The sequence below is a fragment of the Bos grunniens genome, chromosome 13 (assembly GCF_055505025.1).
Source record: "Bos grunniens cultivar Pamir isolate PY7600 chromosome 13, Bosgru_T2T1.0, whole genome shotgun sequence".
NCBI classification, from domain to species: domain Eukaryota; kingdom Metazoa; phylum Chordata; class Mammalia; order Artiodactyla; family Bovidae; genus Bos; species Bos grunniens.
The window spans coordinates 77,158,973-77,179,416 of NC_141177.1; the positions used below are offsets into that span (position 1 = coordinate 77,158,973).

Genomic DNA, 20,444 nt, shown 5'->3' on the forward strand with positions numbered 1-20,444 from the left:
ATATTCATAATGTAAAATTTACCATTTTAACAGTTTTTAAGTGTGTGACTCAGTGGTATTAAGTACATTCACAGTGTTGATTAACTATTACCGTTGTCCATTCCTATTGTCTCCTTAACTCAGACAGAAACTCTGTATCTAGTAAACAGTGATTACCCACCACGCCTCTTCCCTGCCCCTGGCAACCTCTCTTCTGCTTACTTTGTCTATGAGTTTGCCTATTCTAGGTTCCTTCTCTAAATGGAATCACATAATATTTGTCCTTTTGTGTCTGGATTATTTCCTTAGTATGTTTCCAAAGTTCATCTATATTGTAGATGATATATCTATATATATCAGGATTTCCTTCTTCAGATCAGTCTCTCAGTCGTGTCCGACTCTTTGCGACCCCATGAATCGCAGCACCAACTCCCGGAGTTCACTGAGACTCACGTCCATCGAGTCAGTGATGCCATCCAGCCATCTCATCCTCTGTCGTCCCCTTCTCCTCCTGCCCCCAATCCCTCCCAGCATCAGAGTCTTTTCCAATGAGTCAACTCTTCGCATGAGGTGGCCAAAGTACTGGAGCTTCAGCTTTAGCATCATTCCTTCCAAAGAACACCCAGGGCTGATCTCCTTCAGAATGGACTGGTTGGATCTCCTTGCAGTCCAAGGGACTCTCAAGAGTCTTCTCCAAGACCACAGTTCAAAAGCATCAATTCTCCAGCGCTCAGCTTTCTTCACAGTCCAACTCTCACATCCATACATGACTACTGGAAAAACCATAGCCTTGACTAGATGAATAATGTTCCATTGTATCCTTTGAACACTTTTTAAAGATGTTATTCCATTATCTTCTGGATTCCATTGTTTCTGTTAGGAAGTCAGACATGATTGTTATTGCTTTCCTCTGTATAATGTGTCTTCTTTTTCTTTGATTGTTTTTAAGAATTGTTTTTTTTATTTGTTTTTGCCAAAGTGTGGTTTTCTTTGTGCTGGTTTTGTTGCGGATCCAGTTTTTAAACAGTTACTCTCCCTCATATTCTTGCTCTCCCTCTTCTGTTTCTAGGACTTGCATTTCACCTATAGTAAACATTTGACACTTTCATGTATTATTCAAGCTCTAATTTTTTTCCCAGTGTTTGTTCTCTGCTTTCTGTGATAATCAAGATTCCCATAGAAACAGAACCAGTATCTATCTATCTATGAGATATTATAAAGAATTGGCTCATGTAGTTGTGGAAGTTGACAAGTCCCAAGATCTGCAGGATCAGACACCATGCTAGAGACCAGGAGAGTCAATGGAGTGATTTCAATCTAAGTTCAAAGGCTTGAAAACCAGGTCAGCTGGACTGTGTAGTTTCAGTGTGAAGGCTGGCATGCTCAAAAGCAGGAAGAGCTAATGTTTCAGTTCAAGTCTGAAGGTAGGAAAAAGTTGACATTCTAGTTCAAAGGCAGTCAGGCAAGAAGATTTCTCTCTTACTCAGGGGAGAGTCTCTGCCTTTTTGTTCTGTTAAGGCACTGAGCTGATTAAATGAGGTCTACCAGTTTAGGGAGGGCAGTCTGCTTTACTCTATCAACTTCAGTGTAAATCTCATCCTCAGCAAGCACACACTCACAGACACGCCTGGAATAGTGTTTGACCAGTATCTGGGCACTCTGGCTCAGTCACTTTGACAAATAAAACTAACCATCACACTTCTTCTATTTGTGGTTTCTGTTGAATTGTCTTCGAGCTTGTTTATCTTTCCTCCTGCAGTATCTAATTTGATATTAATCTTTTGTTATGATTTAAAAAAGCAAGCACAAGATGTTGTGTTTTTCAGTTTTAAAGTTTTCCTTAAAAAAAAAAGGAAACAGCTTTCATCTCTGTCTTGAAATTTCCCATATCTTCAACCCACTGTATCCATTGTTGACATATTTATCATTGTTATTAATAACAATGTTTTAATTGTTTGAAATATTTGGTAATTCTGAAATCTGGGTAATCTGTAGGTCAGTTTCAATTGATATTTTTTTTTTTTTTGTGACCTTGGTCACAAATTTTCCATTTAGTTGCATGTCTTAAACTTTTTTTTTTTAAATTACAATTTGAGCATGTCGATGATACATTTTAGAAACTATGATTTATCTTCCTTTGAATGATGTTGAACTTGTTCTAGTATGTAATTAAATTATTTGCAAATCACCTTGATATTGTCACAGCCTCGTTTCAGGCTTTGTTAAAGTGAGTCTGTTTCAATTTTGTTCTTAATCCTAGAGTTGTCCCTTAGTACCAGCTGTGGTCTTTATTCCTAAGATATGGTCTTTCTGGGGTTTACACTGGAAAGTCTCAAACTTTGTCTCTCATACAGTGGGTATTTACTAAAACATCTGTCCACTTTTCAGCCATTATTTTCCTCAGTGAACTATTTTTTTTTTGACTTGACTGTACCAGGTCTTCACTGTGGCATGTGGGCACCAGGTCTTCACTGTGGCATGTGGGCTCTTCTGCTGCCGCCCGCAGGATCCTCGTTGTGGCGTGTGAGGTCTAGTCCCTTGACCAGGCGGCAAACCTGGGCCCCTGCATTGGGAGTGCAGAGTCTTACCAGCTGGACCATCAGGGAAGTCCCTTCTCTGTGGACTTCATGGAATCTTGCATCTTGTATGAACAGTTAAGCTCTCATTCAAGATTTGAGGGGACTTTCACATAGATTTGGGGCTTCCGTGGTGGCTCTGTTACAGTGCAGGAGACCAGGGTTCAGTCCCTGGGTCGGGAAGATCCTTTAGAGAAGGGAGTGGCTGCCCACTCATGTATGCTTGCCTGGAGAACTCCATGGACAGAGGAGCCTGCCGTGCTATGGTCCGTGGGGTCGCAGAGAGTCAGACACGACTGAGGGACTGACACATACATAGATTTTGGGCTTCCTTTTGTAGGTTTCTCCTTTGCAGGATTCCTCCCTCCCTTCCAGTGACTTCAGTAGCCCCACACTCCTTCATTTCTGACCTGTAAGACTGTGGTTTTCTACCTGAGCTCTATTTTCTGTGCGTCTCACAGAGTAGGGAGTGCCTCGTGGGGAAAGCTATTTGAATGTGGATCTCACCCAGTGTGTTTCTTTTCTCTCAGTGGTTGAATCCTCTCCTATTTTTGTCAGCTTTTGATCACTTGCCTTCAAATAGGTGTGTGTGTGTGTGTTTAAATTTAAAAATTCTGTCCAGAGTTTATAACAGTTGATCTGTGGGTTAATCTGATATAAGCTATATGTTTTGTAAATATGTGAAAATCGCTCAGTCATGTCTGACTCTTTGCGACCCCATGAACTATATAGTCCATGGAATTCTCTGGGCCAGAATACTGGAGTGGGTAGCCTTTCTCTTCTCCAGGGCATCTTCCTGACCCAGGAATCGAACCGGGGTCTCCTGCATTGCAGGCGGATTCTTTACCAACTGGGCTATCAGGGAAGCCCTATAATAATAAAATAATATAAATAAATGTATCTAAACATTGTATTATTACTTTTTAATTGCATGGCATAGGAATATGTTGTGTTCTCAAATATTGGAGCATTCTCCGTAAACCTGGTCTTCCTTTATACTTCCATTCCCATTTGCCGTCTCCTGCCCAATCTGATAAGCACAGTTACCTCTTTGATTTGCTTTTCTCTGTTCCAACAGAAGTATTGAAATGTGTAGTAGTATTCTTTTTATAAGTAGATAAATGGTATCATACTGCAGTATCCTTAGTTTTTAGGTAAATAGTGGTATAATATGATTTTCAAAAATATCTTTTTGTCAGTCAGCAAGAAGTATTTTGAAATCTGTCCATGTTGATATATAGAGAGATGAATTAACTTTAAACTGCTGAATAGCATTTTACCAATTTATTTAGTTTCTTTATTGATAGGCATTCAGGTTGTTTCTAGTTTTTGCCATTAACATTGATGATTTCATGAATATTCTTGTACACATCACTTAATATATGTTTTATTGTGCTAAATAGTTGGAAGTAGACTTACTGACTCATACAGGATGTGGATTTACCATTTTGCTGGCTATTGCCAGATTCTTAAGTGGTTTACTGTGTACTTTTGAGGAATCTGGCCGTTTACAGTTGGTGCCTTTGATGACCACATAGTAGCTCATACTATGACCACATACTTTGCAGGCCTTTATGATCAGGGGCGAGTTATCTCCTAGAAACTTTTCTCATGGAGATGTTGTGATTCCTTGAAATAATGTATATTGTAAAGAATTTCTACTCCAATTTCTGGTCCATAGAAATGCTCAAATGTTGACTCTTAATATCACCCTCACCATATGCTGGATATGAAGATGATCGTGGTGATGTGGTTTCACCAGAATTGAATAGGCTTAGCTCTGTAGCACTGACTGATACGATGATTTTAGTGATTGATCGTATCTGGAGTTAGGTGTAACCATTAGAGCAGTGGTTTTCAGCTCTGACTGCACATCAGTCACTGGGGAGCTTTGAAATATCCTGAAGCCCTGGCTGCACTCAAAATCAATTAAAACAGCAGCTTTTAGACGGGACCCAGGCATCTGCCGTTTTTAAAGTTTTGGAGGTAATTTCAGTGCATTCGGTTTTCAGAATGTCTGGGATGGAATATGTACATTCTTTTGAATTCTTATAGAAAGTTCATTAAGGTTGAAGTTGAAAGGGATGTGATTTTGTTTTCCTTTGGTAAAAGACAACCTTAGTTTGTGCTACAAAGTTGCTACCATCTGTTCCTTAATTTTCAGCTATTTTTTGCTTTGATAGGTCCTGTGGTACATCTTTAAATTAAGTAAAGAGTAGATTAAGGACATCCTATTCTATCAGTTTATGGGCATGATTCTGCCACAAAGAATCCCGTTTTCTTCTTTTCTATGGCTAGGTTGTGTTCTTATATTTCAGTAGTTTTTCTGTCTCTGTTTAGGATACTTTGGAAGATAACATGATATTAACATTTATTCTGTAATTGCAGTTTTAGCATAGATATATCAACACTTAATTTCATATGGCTAGTTAATATGGCCAGTTTCAAATTTTTTATTTTGAAGTACTTATAAATTCACATGCAATCCTAAGAAATAATACAGAGAAATTCCATGTACCTTTTGCCCAGTTTCCTCCCATGGGAACATCTGGCCAAACTGATAGTATAATATCGCATTCAAGATATTGACAGTCAAGATACACAGCACTTCCATCACCACAGGGATCACGCATGTCGCTCTTTTATAGTCTCACCCACTCACCTCCCACCTTCATCCTTTGCTTGACACCTGGCAGTTACTAATCTTTCTCCATTTGTATAATTTTGTCATTTCAAGAATGTTATATAAATGGTGTCCTACAGGATATGAGTTTTTGGAAACTGGCTTTTTTATCACTTAGTGTAATTTTCTTGCAATCCATCCAGGTGATTGTGCCTATCAATAGCTTGTACCGTCTGAATTGCTGAACAGAGGATGTACCACTGTTTGTTTCATCCTGTATCTACTGAAAGGCATTTGGGTGTTTCCAGTTCGGGGCTATTGTAAATAATGCTGTTATAAATAAAAATTCACGTACATTTTTTCGTAAATCTTCTTTTAAATTTTGGTAAAATACACAATGTAAAATTTACCATCTTAAACATTTTTAATGGTACATTTCAGTGGCTTTAATTACATTTACACTGTACAACTGTGACTACCATCTGTCTACAAAATGCTTTTCATCTGAAAAACTGAAACTCTGTTTTCATTAAATGCTAACTCCTCCCTCGTGTCCTTCCCCCTGGCCCTTGGCAGCCAACTTTCTGAGTTCTGTCCCTATGAATTTGACTACTCTAGGTACCTTTTATAAGTGGAATTATACACTTTTCGTTGTGTGACAGGCCTATTTCACTTACATCATGTCCTCAAGGTTCAGCCATGTTGTAGCACATGTCAGAATTTCTTTTTAAGGCTGAATAATATGCTGTTTTATGTATACATTACATTTTGTATATCCATTTATACACTGACTGGGTTGAAGCAACTTGGGTTGCTTCTGGTGTTTGGCTATTATGCATAATTGCTGCTGTGAACAGAGGTGTATAAATATCTGCTTTCGATTCTTTTGGGTACCCAGAAGTGAAATTGCCAGGTTATATGGCAATTCTGTTTTTAGTTTTTCAAAGAACCATTGTACTCTTTTTCACTGCAGCTCCACCATTTAAAGTTCTCAGTAATAGTGTTCAAGGGTTCCAGTTTCTCCACAGCCTCGTCAGTGCTAAGTCACTAGTTGTGTTCAACTCTTTGTGACCCCCTGCAGCCCGCCAGGCGCCTCTGTTCATGGGATTCTCCAGGCCAGAATACTGGAGTGGGTTGCCATGCCCTTCTCCAGGGGATCTGCCAACTCAGGGATTGAACCCATGTCTCTCTTAAGTCTCCTGAACTGGCAGGTGGGCTCTTTACCACTAGTACCACCTGGGAAGCCTTCAACAGCCTCGTCAACCCGTGTTATTTTCTGCGTTTGTTTGTTTTGTAACAGGCATCCTGATGGTATGAGGTGGTATCTCATGACTTTTACTTGCATTTGCCTAATAATTATGCTGTTGAATATCTTTTCCTGTGCTTACTGGCCGTTTGTATATCTCCTTAAATGTCTGTCTCTGAAAAGAGGAAAAAGCAGTAGCCTTTTAAATTCCCTGGAGGTCACTTCAGATGGAGGGAGAGGCATTGCAACAATGGCTGTCTGTCTCTGTCTGTACCTCAGCCCAGAACCAGCGATCAGAGTATGGATTCTGGTATGTGGAGGATAGGGTCTCTATTGCTCACCTGGCTCTCACAAGCTGTGGGCAAGCTGCTGTAGGAATGTGTGTCTGGCTGCCTGCCACAGGGTTGGGAGTGGGGAGTTGGTAGAGGCTTCTGCGCTATAAGCTGAAATTCACCCAAATTAACCACAGTTTGTATCCACGCCTTCCCCTGGAAACCTTCCTCTTTAACAGACTCCAGAGTTCCATAATACTTACCTTAGACAGATTCTAGCAGGCCAGTTGTCTCGGTGCGGGGACAGATTCCTCGTGGTTCCTACTCTGCCATCTTAATTCTATCTCCAACTTATTAATTTTATATTAGACCATTCTGATTTAGGGATATTAATCTTATCTCATAACTATTTGCATATACCTTTAAATTTTAAACAATGTCATTTATCATTTACTTTTGCATATGATATCTTTCACCTTAAGACATTTAAAATTTTATGTGGTTTTTATCAATGAACCGTCTTTTAAAAATGTTTTAAAAATATATATATTTATTGAAGTATAATTGACTTACAATGTTTCAGGTACACAGCAAGGTGATTCAGTTATACAAATACACATATATTATATTTGAAATTATTTTCCACCATAAGTTATTACAAGGTATTGACTATAGTTCCTTATGCTATACAGTAAACCTTTGTTGTTTGTTTCATATCTATTTTTTAATTTGGCTTCCCTGATAGCTCAGTTGGTAAAGAATCCGCCTGCAATGCAGGAGACACCTGTTCAATTCCTGGGTTAGGAAGGTCTGCTGGAAAAGGAATAGGCTACCCACTCCTGAGTTCTTGGGCTTCCCTTGTGGCTCAGCTGGTAAAGAATTTGCCTGCAATGCAGGAGACCTGGGTTTGATCCCTAAGTTGGGAAGATCTCCTGGAGATGGGAAAGGCTATACACTCCAGTATTTTGGCCTGGAGAATTGGGATCACAAAGTTTCATATCTATTTTTTAATTAGAAATCTAGCATTCTAGTCATACTAAGTCAAACAAGTAGAATCAAAATGTCATAATTTTTTAGTTAGGCAAAAATTCATTAGTTTTCAAAAAATATATATTATACATATTTATATATATGTATACAAAAGTTTTTCTACTAGATAGAGGCTGGGAAAAGAACATAAAGAAAAAGATGGAGAAATTAGAGAACATAAACTAAATAAAATGGGAGAACTGAATATAAAATAGAAAGAAATGAAACAAACTAGATAAAAGATCATCATATACTCCAGTTGTTTTTAAGCGAAACATCTGGACCTCCAGAGGAAAAAAGCAATATCTGAGCATTTGTATTTTTCAAAAAAAATTCACAATAATTCTGATATGCATCTGGATTTTAAAAAGTGATTACAGGTTTTTCTATTAATCCTAGTTCTGATGATAAAGAGTTCTATTATTTTTCTGTTGACCAATCATGATTAATACAATGGTATTCAGTGAGTAGTATTAAGTGAGTAATAGTTACATAATTACAGTAGTAGAAGATGTTTATCAGTTTTCACAATCAATAGCCAGACAAAAAATAAAAGATAATTGCAATTGCAAGCCGTAATGGGAACACGATTAACTTAATAATATAAAATAATGACATACAGTTTGGGGGGTGGTCAGGCAGAGCGATGTGGTAAGTGGAAGTGCATATGTGCACATGTTTTCATCCACTCAGTCAGTCTATGTCTTTTGGTTGCTGCATTTAATCCATTTACATTTAAGGTAATGATTGATCTGTATGATCCTATTACCATTTTCTTAATTGATTTGGGTGTATTTTCTGTAGGTCTTTTCCTTCTTTTGTGTTTCCTGTCTTCTCTAGGCAGGAACTTCTCTAGTTCCTTTAGCATTTGTGGTAAAGCTGGTTTGGTGGTGCTGAATTACTCTTAACTTTTGTTTATCTGGAAAGCTTTTGATTTCTCTATCAAATCTGAAGCAGAGTCTTGCTGGGTAGAGTGTTCTTGGTTATAGGTTCTTCCTTTTCATCACTTTAAATATATCATGCCATTCCCTTCTGGCTTGTAGAATTTCTGTTGAGAAATCAGCCGATAGCCTGATGGGAATTCCCTTGTATGTTATTTGTCATTTTTCCCTTGTTACTTTTAATATTTTATTTCTGTCTTTAATTTTTGTCAGTTTGTTTACTGTGTGTCTTGGTGTGTTCCTTCTTGGATTTACCCTTCCTGGGACTCTCAGCTTCTTGGACTTGGTTGACTATTTCCTTTCCCATGTTTGAGAAGTTTTCAGCTGTATCTCTTCAAGTATTTTTTCAGGTCCTTTTTCTCTTCTCCTTCTGGAACACTTATAATGCGAATGTTGGTGTGTTTAATGTTGTCCCAGAGGTCTCTTAGGCTGTCTTCATTTCTTTTCATTCTTTTTTCTGTATTTTCTTCTGCAGCAGTGATTTTCACCATTTTGTCCTCCAGGTCATTTATCCGTTCATCTGCCTCAGTTATTCTGCTATTGATTCCTTCTAGTGTATTATTCATCTCTGTTTGTTTTTTAGTTCTTCTAGGTCTTTGGTAAACATTTCTTGCATCTTCTCAATCTTTGCCTCCATTCTGTTTCCAAGATCCTGGATCATCTTCACTATCATTATTCTGAATTCTTTTTCTGGAAAGTTGCCTGTCTCTGCTTCATTTAGTTATTTCTCTGGGATTTTATCTTGCCCCTTCATCTGGGACATAACTTTCTACTTTTTCATTATGGTTAACTTTCTGTAATATGTTTTGTGAGACTGTGCTTCTTCTTGATTCTTCTGTCTGCCCTCTGATGGCTGAGGCTAAGAGGCTTGTGTAACCTTCTTGATGGGAGGGGTTGGCAATGGGAAAAACTGGGTCTTGCTCTGGTGGGCAGGGCCTTGCTCAGTAAAGCTTTAATCCAATTATCTGTAGATGAGTGGGGCTACTCTCCCTCCCTGGTAGTTGTATGGCCTGAGGCGACATAGCCCTGGGGTCTGCAGGTATGAAAAGGAAAGAGGAACTCCCCAGGTCGGTAGGTGCCCAATATGCTGCTGGAGATCAGTAGAGAAATAACTCCAGAAAGAATGCAGGGATGGAGCCAAAGCAAAAACAATACTCAGCTGAGGATGTGACTGGTGATAGAAGCAAGGTCCGATGCTATAAAGAGCAATATTGCATAGGAACCTGGAATGTTAGGTCCATGAATGAAGGTAAATTGGAAGTGGTCAAACAGCAGATGGCAAGAGTGAACGTTGACATTCTAGGAATCAGCTAACTAAAATGGACTGGAATGGGTGAATTTAACTCAGATGACCATTATATCCACTACTGTGGGCAGGAATCTTTTAGAAGAAATGGAGTAGCCATCATGGTCAACAAAAGAGTCTGAAATGCAGTACTTGGATGCAGTCTCAAAAACGACAGAATGATCTCTGTTCGTTTCCAAGGTAAACCATTCAATATCACAGTAATCCAAGCCTATGCCCCAACCAGTAATGCTGAAGAAGCTGAAGTTGAATGGTTCTATGAAGACCTACAAGACCTTTTAGAACTAACACCCAAACAAGATGTCCTTTTCATTATAGGGGACTGGAATGCAAAAGTAGGAAGTCAAGAAACACCTGGAGTAACAGGCAAATTTGGCCTTGGAATACTGAATGAAGCAGGGCAAAGGCTAATAGAGTTTTGCCAAGAGAACGCACTGGTCATAGCAAACACCCTCTTCTAACAACACAAGAGAAGACTCTACACATGGACATCACCAGATGGTCAACACCTAAATCAGACTGATTATATTCATTGCAGCCAAAGATGGAGAAGCTCTATACAGTCAGCAAAAACAAAACTGGGAGCTGACTATGGCTCAGATCATGAACTCCTTATTGCCAAATTCAGACTTAAATTGAAGAAAGTAGGGAAAACCACTAGACCATTCAGGTATGATCTAAATCAAATTCCTTATGATTCTACAGTGGAAGTGAGAAATAGCTTTAAGGGACTAGATCTGATAGAGTGCCTGATGAACTATGGAATGAGGTTCATGACATTGTACAGGAGACAGGGATCAAGACCATCCCCATGGAAAAGAAATGCAAAAAAGCAAAATCGCTGTCTGAGGAGGACTTACAAATAGCTGTGAAAAGAAGAGAAGTGAAAAGCAAAGGAGTAAAGGAAAGATATAAACATCTGAATGCAGAGTTCCAAAGAATAGCAAGGAGAGATTAAAAAAAAAGCCTTCCTCAGTGATCAATGCAAAGAAATAGAGGAAAACAATAGAATGGGAAAGACTAGAGATCTCTTCAAGAAAATTAGAGATACCAAGGGAACATTTCATGCAAAGATGGGCTTGATAAAGGACAGAAATGGTATGGACCTAACAGAAGCAGAAGATATTAAGAAGAGGTGGCAAGAATACACAGAAGAACTGTACAAAAAAGAGCTTCACGACCCAGATAATCATGATGGTGTGATCACTCACCTAAAGCCAGACATCCTGGAATGTGAAGTCAAGTGGGCCTTAGAAAGCACCACTACGAACAAAGCTAGTGGAGGTGATGGAATTCCAGTTGAGCTATTTCAAATCCTGAAATATGATGCTGTGAAAGTGCTGCACTCAATATACCAGCAAATTTGGAAAACTCAGCAGTGGCCACAGGACAGGAAAAGGTCAGTTTTCATTCCAGTCCCAAAGAAAGGCAATGCCAAAGAATGCTCAAACTACTGCACAATTGCACTCATCTCACATGCTAGTAAAGTAATGCTCAAAACTCTCCAAGCCAGGCTTCAGCAACATGTGAACCGTGAACTTCCAGATGTTCAAGCTGGATTTAGAAAAGGCAGAGGAACCAGAGATCAAATTGCCAACATCCACTGGATCATGGAAAAAGCAAGAGAGTTCCAGAAAAACATCTATATCTGCTTTATTGACTATGCCAAAGCCTTTGACTGTGTGGATCACAATAAACTGTGGAAAATTCTTCAAGAGATGGAAATACCAGACCACCTGACCTGCCTCTTGAGAAACATATATGCAGGTCAGGAAGCAGCAGTTAGAACTGGACATGGAACAACAGACTGGTTCCAAATAGGAAAAGGAGTACGTCAAGCCTGTATCATGAGAAATGCTGGAAGAATGGAAGAAGCACAGGCTGGAATCAAGATTGCCGGGAGAAATATCACTAACCTCAGATATGCAGATGACACCACCCTTAGGCAAAAAGTGAAGAGGAAGTAAAAAGCCTCCTGATGAAAGTGAAAGAGGAGAGTGAAAAAGTTGGCTTAAAGCTCAACTTTCAAAAAACTAAAATCATGGCATCTGGTCCCATCACTTCATGGGAAATAGATGGGGAAACAGTGGAAACAGTGGCTGACTTTATTTTTCTGGGCTCCAAAATCACTGCGGATGATGATTGCAGCCATGAAATTAAAAGAGCTTACCTGGAAGGAAAGTTATGACCAACCTAGAGAGCATATTAAAAGGCAGAGACATTACTTTGTCAACAAAGGTCCGTCTAGTCAAGGCTATGGTTTTTCCAGTAGTCATGTATGGATGTGAGGTTTGGACTGTGAAGAAAGCTGAGTGCTGAAGTATTGATGCTTTTGAAGTGTGGTGTTGGAGAAGACTCTTGAGACTCCCTTGGACTGCAAGGAGATCCTACCAGTCCATTCTAAAGGAGATCAGTCCTCGGTGTTCATTGAAAGGATGATGCTGAAGCCGAAACTCCAATACTTTGGCCACCTCATGCGAAGAGTTGACTCATTGGAAAAGACCCTGATGCTGGGAGGGATTGGGGGCAGGAGGAGAAGGGGACGACAGAGGATGAGATGGCTGGATGGCATCACCACCTCGATGGATATGAGTTTGAGTGAACTCCGGAAGTTGGTGATGGATAGGGATGCCTGGAATGCTGTTATTCATGCGGTCATCAAGAGTCAAACATGACTGAGCAACTGAACTGAGGTGAATGGTAAAGTCCAAGAGAGTTTACGCCCTGGAGGACTTCCAGTGTCTCTGTCCCTGTGGTGAGCCCTTGCCAACGCACACCTCCACAGGAGGCCCTCCAACACTACTCGTAGTTTGTTCGGTCTCCTTTAGGTTACTGCTCCTCTACCCTGGGTCTTGGTGCTTGCAAAATTTTGTTTGTGCTCTCCAAGACTGAAGTCTCTGTTTCCCTCAGTCCTCTGGAAGGCCTGTAATCAAAACCCTGCTGGCCCTCAAGGTCAGATTCCTTGGTGATTCTCAGTCCCCTCGGTGGATCCCCAGGCTGGGAAGCCTGACGTGGGGTTCAGAACCTTCACCTCAGTGTGACAACTTCTTTGGTATTATTGTTCTCCAGTCAGTGGATCACCCACCCAGTGGGTATGGGATTTGATTTTATCATGATTGCAACCATCTGTCTCTGGCTTCTTCTTTGTCTTTTGATTTGGGGCATCTTTTTCGGTAGGTTCCAGCATCTTCCTGTTGTTTAACAGCTAGTTGAAGTTTTGGTGCTCTTGCAGAAGGAGATATGTGTTTGTCCTTCTTCTGCACCATCTTGACCTGGAAGCCCATCAGTGAACCATCTTTTTGATGGATTCTGGCTTTGATCACATTCAATGTAAAATACTCCAAAGTTAAAAAAAAAATAAAATTAAGGTCTTTCTCAAAAAGACTGATATAAAAAGACTGATATTTATGTCTCATGTGTGATGGTTTAATCTTTTTGGACTTCTTTGTTTAGATTTTATATGTTTAAATTGTTATTATATGATTTCAGTTTTGTGTGTAGTGTGAGGTAGGAATTTACTTGTACCATTTCCCCCAAATAGGTAACATATTGTGCCAAGAAAGTTTACTGAGTAACATGTAGATTTCCAACTGGTATGAAATATCAGTGTTATTCTCAAATTCTCTTAGAATATACATGAATGTGTTTGTAAACTTATTGGTCATTTCCATTACCCTTTTTTTTTTGAGGGGGGTGGGAATCCATTATTACAGTATTGTTCTTAGACTTTGTTTTGAGGGCAGCTCTGGTTCCTTTTCCACCTAATTTTCCTAACATTTGTTTTTCCTTATTTAACATTCTCTTGTTTAATCTTAAAAGTGATATGTTAGAGGATCTTTGTTATTTTTCCACTGTTATTATGATTAATTTACATCAATTTGGAGGAAATTAATATGTACTTAAAAGTACGATGAAACTTTATTCATTTTTTAATTAGTCAGTTTTCATTTATATTTGCCTGCACATATACCCTTTCCTTTGCATTTAATCCCCCACCTGTCTCCATACCTTTTTTTTTGTCTTTGAGCTTTCACTTTGTATTATTTTGTCTGTTACTGAAGCACACCCTTTAGTATTCTCATTAGTATAGGGTCTGGCCAGTGATGAATTTGTTCATTCCTGTTCACCTGAAGCTACTTTTATTTCACTTTAATTTTTGAAAGTGAATTTTACTGGATATGGTGTTCTGGATGAGCAGGTATTTCAGCACATTGAGGAGAGCCGTTTTGCCTAAATGCAGTTGGTCTTGGATTAGAGGGTAGGGTTGGGTTTGCTTGGTTCTAGCCTAGCCTTCCTGTGGGGGATCCCTCCTCTGGATTGGACTTATGGCTGTCCTTCATGTTGTGGAATCAAATTCAACTGCGCTAGTTTTAGCCAATGCTAAAAAGCCCTTAGTTTATCCCCAGAAAAGCTTGATATTTTTAATAAGTTTTTGTTTTAATGCTTTTAAGGTGGTAATTTTCATGTTTTATCCAGTATTTTTGATAATACTTGATGGGAGAAATTCTCTTAATAATTTAGTCTGCTATTATCAGAAAACTTTGTATTCTTTCCAATGTTATATTCCAGTTTGTAATTCTCTCATCAGGTGAATCTAATTGTTTAAATCTGTATGTTAAATTTTAAAATTCCAATTATTGTATTTTTTTTTTTTTTTTACGAAGTTCTGTTTGGTTCTTCCTCAAGTCTGTCTGGACATTTTATCATCTATTGTTCCTTAGTTATACATTCAATATCTTCTTATGTCTATGAACATAAACATATTTTATACTCTGTGTATGACTGATTATTCCAGTATGTGAAGTCTTCATAGGTTGGATTACACTTTCTAATGTTTGGCTGATTTTTATTTTTCATTTGGTGTGATTTATTTCTCATTCATTTTATGATTTTTTTTTTTTAAACGATGGGCTCATGTTAATTGGAACATGTAAATTCTTTGAGGAAAAACGCAGGTTTTTCCAGGGAGTATTTGCATTTGTGTTTAATGAGTCTTTGAAGTATTACCTCACCAAAATCATTTGTTTTTTGTTTGTTTTTTCCAGGGCACATAAGTAATATGAAATCTCTTAATTCTGTCTGAATTTTAAAATATTTTAAAATATTTTAATGTTATATGTATCTGTATTTTTTCCTTACAATTCCAATTGTTCTTCTCTAAGCAGAAGCCCATGCTCACCCTGTGTGCATGTGTGCTTGCGCGCAGATACACACACACACACACACACACACACACACACTAGATCTCCACATCCTGAACCAGCCAAGTGTAACATGACTTTTCTTCTCATATTTATAGCCAAGTCTGCTTATGGTTATAGCCAAGTCAACTTACAAGTTCCCTAATCTTTGTGTATTGTGTTTTCTAGTTCTTCCTTTCATCAGGTATATCACCCTTTGGGTTTCCCCTTCTTATGTGGATGATCTGTGATATGGTTTCTCCTGCTGCACTGTCCCAGTGTCTTTTGTCTTCTATGCACAGAGCCCTTCAAAATCAGAGTTGGCTGTGGCATGCATTAGCAGACACTGCTGGAGAGCATCTACCTTCAGAATGCACTTCCCTCTCTGGATTTGACCTTTTCCTTAATTTTTAATCTTAGGTTATTTCTTTTTTTATTCTCCTCTCACCTCAGTGTACCTTGAAAAGGCGTATAAAACCCTTTATCCAACATTCTTAAGGATTTTGTCTTGAGAAGGCTCTTCAGGATACCTTGTCTACCCCACTGCCCTAATATTTTTCAAATGTTATTTTTAATGTTTCTTTTATAGGATTCAGTTTAGCTGCTTTTAAAAGAAACAAGAGGAAACTAGAGCTGGCAGAAAGGGTGGAAACAGATTTCATTCAACTAAAGAAAAGAAGACAATCAAGTGAAAAGGTCAGGAGGTGTTTGAAATATTAATAATTAATGTATCATAATGATATATTTAGCTTGCATTTAGATATATAAGTTCCAGAATAGTATGACCCGGTAGAAATATAATGCATGCCACATATGTACTTTTCAAGTTTTCCGTAGCTACATTTAAAAAAGTAAAAAGAAACAGGTAAAATTAATTTTAATATTTATTTCATTTAAACCAATGAACCCAAAAGTTGCTTTAAAAACATTAACCAATGAGAAAATTATTAGCGAGCTATTCTATTTTCTTTTTTCGGTATTGTCTTCAAAAGTAGTGTATATTTTACACTTACAGCACGTCTCAATTGTGACACTAAATTTTCATTCGAAATATTTGATCTGTATTTAATATCATAAAATTAATAGTTGATAAGGTAGGTTTATATAACAGGTTACATTACAAGCATACTTAAAACTTTCCAATAATTGAATATCTGTTATAAAATTAAAGTTAATTAAAATGTAATAAAATTAAAAATCTGACTTCTTATTTGTCCTCCCCATATTTTTAAGCACTCAGTAGCTCTGTGTGGCTCCTGGCCACTGTTTTGGCCATTGCAGCTCTGGGTGAAAATGGCTGTTCAGGGGATGGAGTGTTAGAGGGAAATGTGTGTATTGGATTCATGTAGGTTTATTTGCATATTCTAATTGCATGTGTGTTTCTTGTTCTTAAACATTTTTTGTTTGCATTTCACGCATTTGTGTGCCATCGTGAGTCCATGTGTGGCATTTATTAGGTGTTTTAGGGAATGGAAACAAGAGCTGTAACAGTCTTCCCCACCTATGGCTTCAAGGTCAGTCAGCACCCAGTTCCTGATCTCATGTCACATCAGCATTTGATAAACTTGGAATCTCAGTATTCTTTTTTGATTAGCCCTTCTGTAATCGCTTATATACTGACTTACACTTTCTGTTATAGCTGTGTGTGGTTTACTCACGTATGAATGCATACGAAATTGTCTCTCTTAGTGAGAGATAGGTTTTACCAAGTTCTTTCAGGCTGCTATGTGGAGAAAGGGGAGGCCGGAACAGAAGTGAGGAGACTAGGTGCACAATTTTTATAGTTGGGAGATGATAGCGACTTGGACCATGGATGATGGAGATGGAGAGAGGTGACTACATCCAGGATATATTGTAAGGGTTCCTACAAAGGGCAGAAATTACTGGTGTCTGAAAGATTGGTGAGAGAGAGAGGGGATTTAAAGGTTTTAGTTTTAGTCCTTTGGGTATTGACATTTCTTAAGGTGAGGGGAGTTAGAGAAAGTATGATTTCATGGTGATAGAGGTGGGAAGTGGAGAAAAAGAACTTTCTTAGTCCATATCCCCTTAACAGACTCACATTAACCAATACTTTTTATTTTCACCATAAACATATTATCGGATGCCAAAGTACCCTAATAGACCTCTTTTAGTGTGCATTGTTCCTCTACCCTCTTCAGTTGAATTTTGTGCCACTAAGAGTCTCATTATGCTCTTGTTTTCTATTGCTGTAGTTACATAGTTCTTCGAGTCTCCTGTAAACTGATGAATCAGTTCAGTTCAGTTCAGTTCAGTCGCTCAGTCGTGTCCAACTCTTTGCAACCCCATGAATCACAGCATGCCAGGCCTCCCTGTCCATCACCAACTCCCGGAGTTCACTCAAACTCACGTCCATCGAGTCGGTGATGCCATCCAGCCATCCCATCCTTTGTCATCCCCTTCTCCTCCTGCCCCCAATCCCTCCCAGCATCAGGGTCTTTTCCAGTGAGTCAACTGTTCGCATGAGGTGGCCAAAGTACTGGAGTTTCAGCTTTAGCATCAGTCCTTCCAGTGAACACCCAGGATTGATCTCCTTTAGAATGGACTGGTTGGATCTCCTTGCAGTTCAAGGGACTTTCAAGACTCTTCTCCAGTACCACACTTCAAAAGCATCAGTTCTTCGGCACTCAGCTTTCTTCACAGTCCAACTCTCACATCCACACATGACCACTGGAAAAACCATAGCTTTGACTAGATGGACCTTTGTTGGCAAAGTAATATCTCTGCTTTTCAATATGCTATCTAGGTTGGTCATTGAGCTTAAAAAGAGAGTTGTCTGCTTGAGAATCAAAAGGGTTGTTTGTTTGAAAACTAATTTGAAAAAGCAGAGTGGGTCTGTAAAAATAGAATTATTTTTGCCATAGAATTAAGTTGGGGCAAGTCAGTTATAAAAGATTGAGAAAAATCATAAAAATCTAGAAGCTTTCTGTATTCAGAGTGTGTTGTTAAATGTCTTTATATTCTTGTTCTATTTTAGATAAAATTTGAAATCATAGGACAATCCAGGGTGTTATAGAAAGATGATATGGAACATTTATATGTGGGCTTACATCCAGAGAATGGGCTTTGGTCTTATGTTAAAAAGATTGGCTAGTGAATGAATGAATTGGTTTTGTGTATTAATTAAGAAAGGATGTATTTATAATATGTGTCCTTTTTCATGATTCTGTAAGTACAGAGGATATTACCCAGAGGATAATCAATTTTTGAAAACTTTAAACAGCCACTCATCAACCTGGTTAGGAGGATTTCCAATGAAAAGCTTGATGTGGTAGCAGGAGACACTGACTGTGGAGTTGGTTGTATGCATCTGAAGCTTAGGGGTAGGTCAGGAGGGAGTTTCTCATTTGGAAATTATTGGCATAAAAGGAATATAAATCCATGTGGCCAGATGAGCTCACTGAGGAGTGAGTGAAGTTAGAGGTCTGAAAACTGAACCCGGGCCAGATTGACATGTCTATGTTGAGAGGAGAAGAAACCAATGAAAGAAAAAGATGGAGCAGCCAGTGGGGTAGAAGGGCCCCCAGGAGAGAGCGGCCAGGAAGCAGAGAGCAGCTCAGAGCCAGTCGTCACCAGGTCAGATGCTGCTGAGAAACAGGAGGCGGGCGGAGGCCGGGCCTGTGGACTCAGGACCTGGTGACTGCGGACCCGGGTGAGGACGGTCTCCCTAGCGTGGAGGACTGTAGACCTGCTGCCGAGGCGCCATCCGGAGAACACAGTGGAGATAATGCTTTCAAGAAGTTTTGCTGTGGAGTTGGAAGCGGGGTCGAGACACTTTACTGTTTTCAGTGACCTTCTGAGAATTCAGTGATAATTTCACCTATGAAGTCTCTGTTTACTTATTTTTAAAATAGCGATATTTAAAATAGAAAATAGTGATATTCTGCTTCTGTGGCTGTTAGGAGAAACAGAAATGTCAAGAGATGATCACGTGCTTGGTGATGGTCGCTCACGGAGGCCTCATCATCTTGCCTTTGCCGTTGTTTACCTTCGTCTTTAATGTTGCTCCGCCGGAAGAGAAAGAAAGCTGCTCCGCAAGGCGGAGTCTTGCCGTGGAGAAGGGAGGGTGCTAAGGGATGCTGGCCGTGGTGGGTACACAGCTGGAGTTCAGGCATGATTCAGATGGCGTGGTTTAGACACCTGAAATGACAGGAAAATGTTTTTAGTATTCAGAATGTTTAAACTTTAAGAAGCACTGTGTTTTGACATTGACCTACAAAAATGACTCTGACCGAGCTTCTGTCTTTAGGGAAGGGTGCTGGCCACAGGTTTTGTCTTACAGATGTTTGCTGCGTAACCTTGGCAGAGGTGATAAAAATGCTCCCAGAAAGAACAGGCTACCAGATAAGGAGCCAATGGAGCAGGAAATTACAATTTTTGAGAGGAAGTATAGCAACTTTTTAGAGATGTGACAGGAAAGGGCAAATAGCTGTTTTCTAAATTGACCTGTGTTTAGTTTATCACTGCCTGTTCTGTGTGTATAGATTCCACACCGTTTTGGTTAGCCAGCATTGACTAACGCCCAGCACTACTGCGTGTTGTGGCTACATAAAAGAAGCTGTGAGCTGGGTATATAAACATAATGAGAAGAATAGGGTTTTTGGTAACTTTGCTAATGTTCACTTCCTTGGTTATTCAGTGTTGGAGGACGTAAATATTGTCTTGAAAGGAGTATACAGTAGAATAAATATTTTTAAGCCTGATAAAAAAGGAAATAAATTTGGAGATTTTTGTTGCATTGATATTTCTCTTTTTTCTTAAAACGGTGACTGATTGTCCAGACCTTGTCAAAGTACTAATTATTTTGTTGTTGTTCAGTCAGTCGTGTCCGATTCTTTGCGACCCCATGGACAGTACTAATAGAAATCAGAGTTAAAGCAAGAAGCATATTTCATTAGCTTGCTACCTCAATCAGAGTATTTTTATTTTCCTTAGTCTCTGACCGTCTACACTTAGATTTGACTTAGTTTAAAATAAGAGTGGTTAATCACTGGGATGCTTTTGACTGCAAACAACAGAAAACCTGACAGTGACTTAGGAAATGCATATTTGTCCCCCTGCTCCCTGGCGTATAAAAAATTTCGAAGTGGGTGGGTTGCAAGCTTTTGTGAGCTCAGGCTTCTAGTGATGCTGGAGCCAACATATCTGGGATTTCTCTTGGGCCTTTTCTCTCACGCCTCTTGCCTTATGGGTGGAATATGGTTTCTTTAATTTGAGGTGTCACGTCTGCATTGAAGGTGAGAAAGTGAGACCATGGAGGGTGGGGAAGGGGAG

At 39.1% G+C, this 20,444-nt stretch overlaps 1 protein-coding gene across 30 annotated transcripts in view; it reads left to right on the forward strand.

Moving 5' to 3' along the window:
- The window catches only part of TASP1 (taspase 1), a 318,225-nt gene that overhangs the window by 69,796 nt on the left and 227,985 nt on the right, over positions 1-20,444 (forward strand). For 25 of the 30 annotated variants that reach the window (XR_015138791.1, XR_015138789.1, XR_015138795.1 and 22 more), the window contains one exon: positions 15,742-15,848. The exons of the other annotated variants lie outside the window; for them this stretch is intronic. Coding sequence is in view for 14 of the 25 variants with exons in the window: in XM_086331228.1 (XP_086187354.1) it covers positions 15,742-15,848 (107 nt within the window). In the remaining 11 variants the exon portion in view is untranslated. The remainder of the gene's footprint in view (positions 1-15,741; positions 15,849-20,444) is intronic. 30 annotated transcript variants of the gene reach the window in all.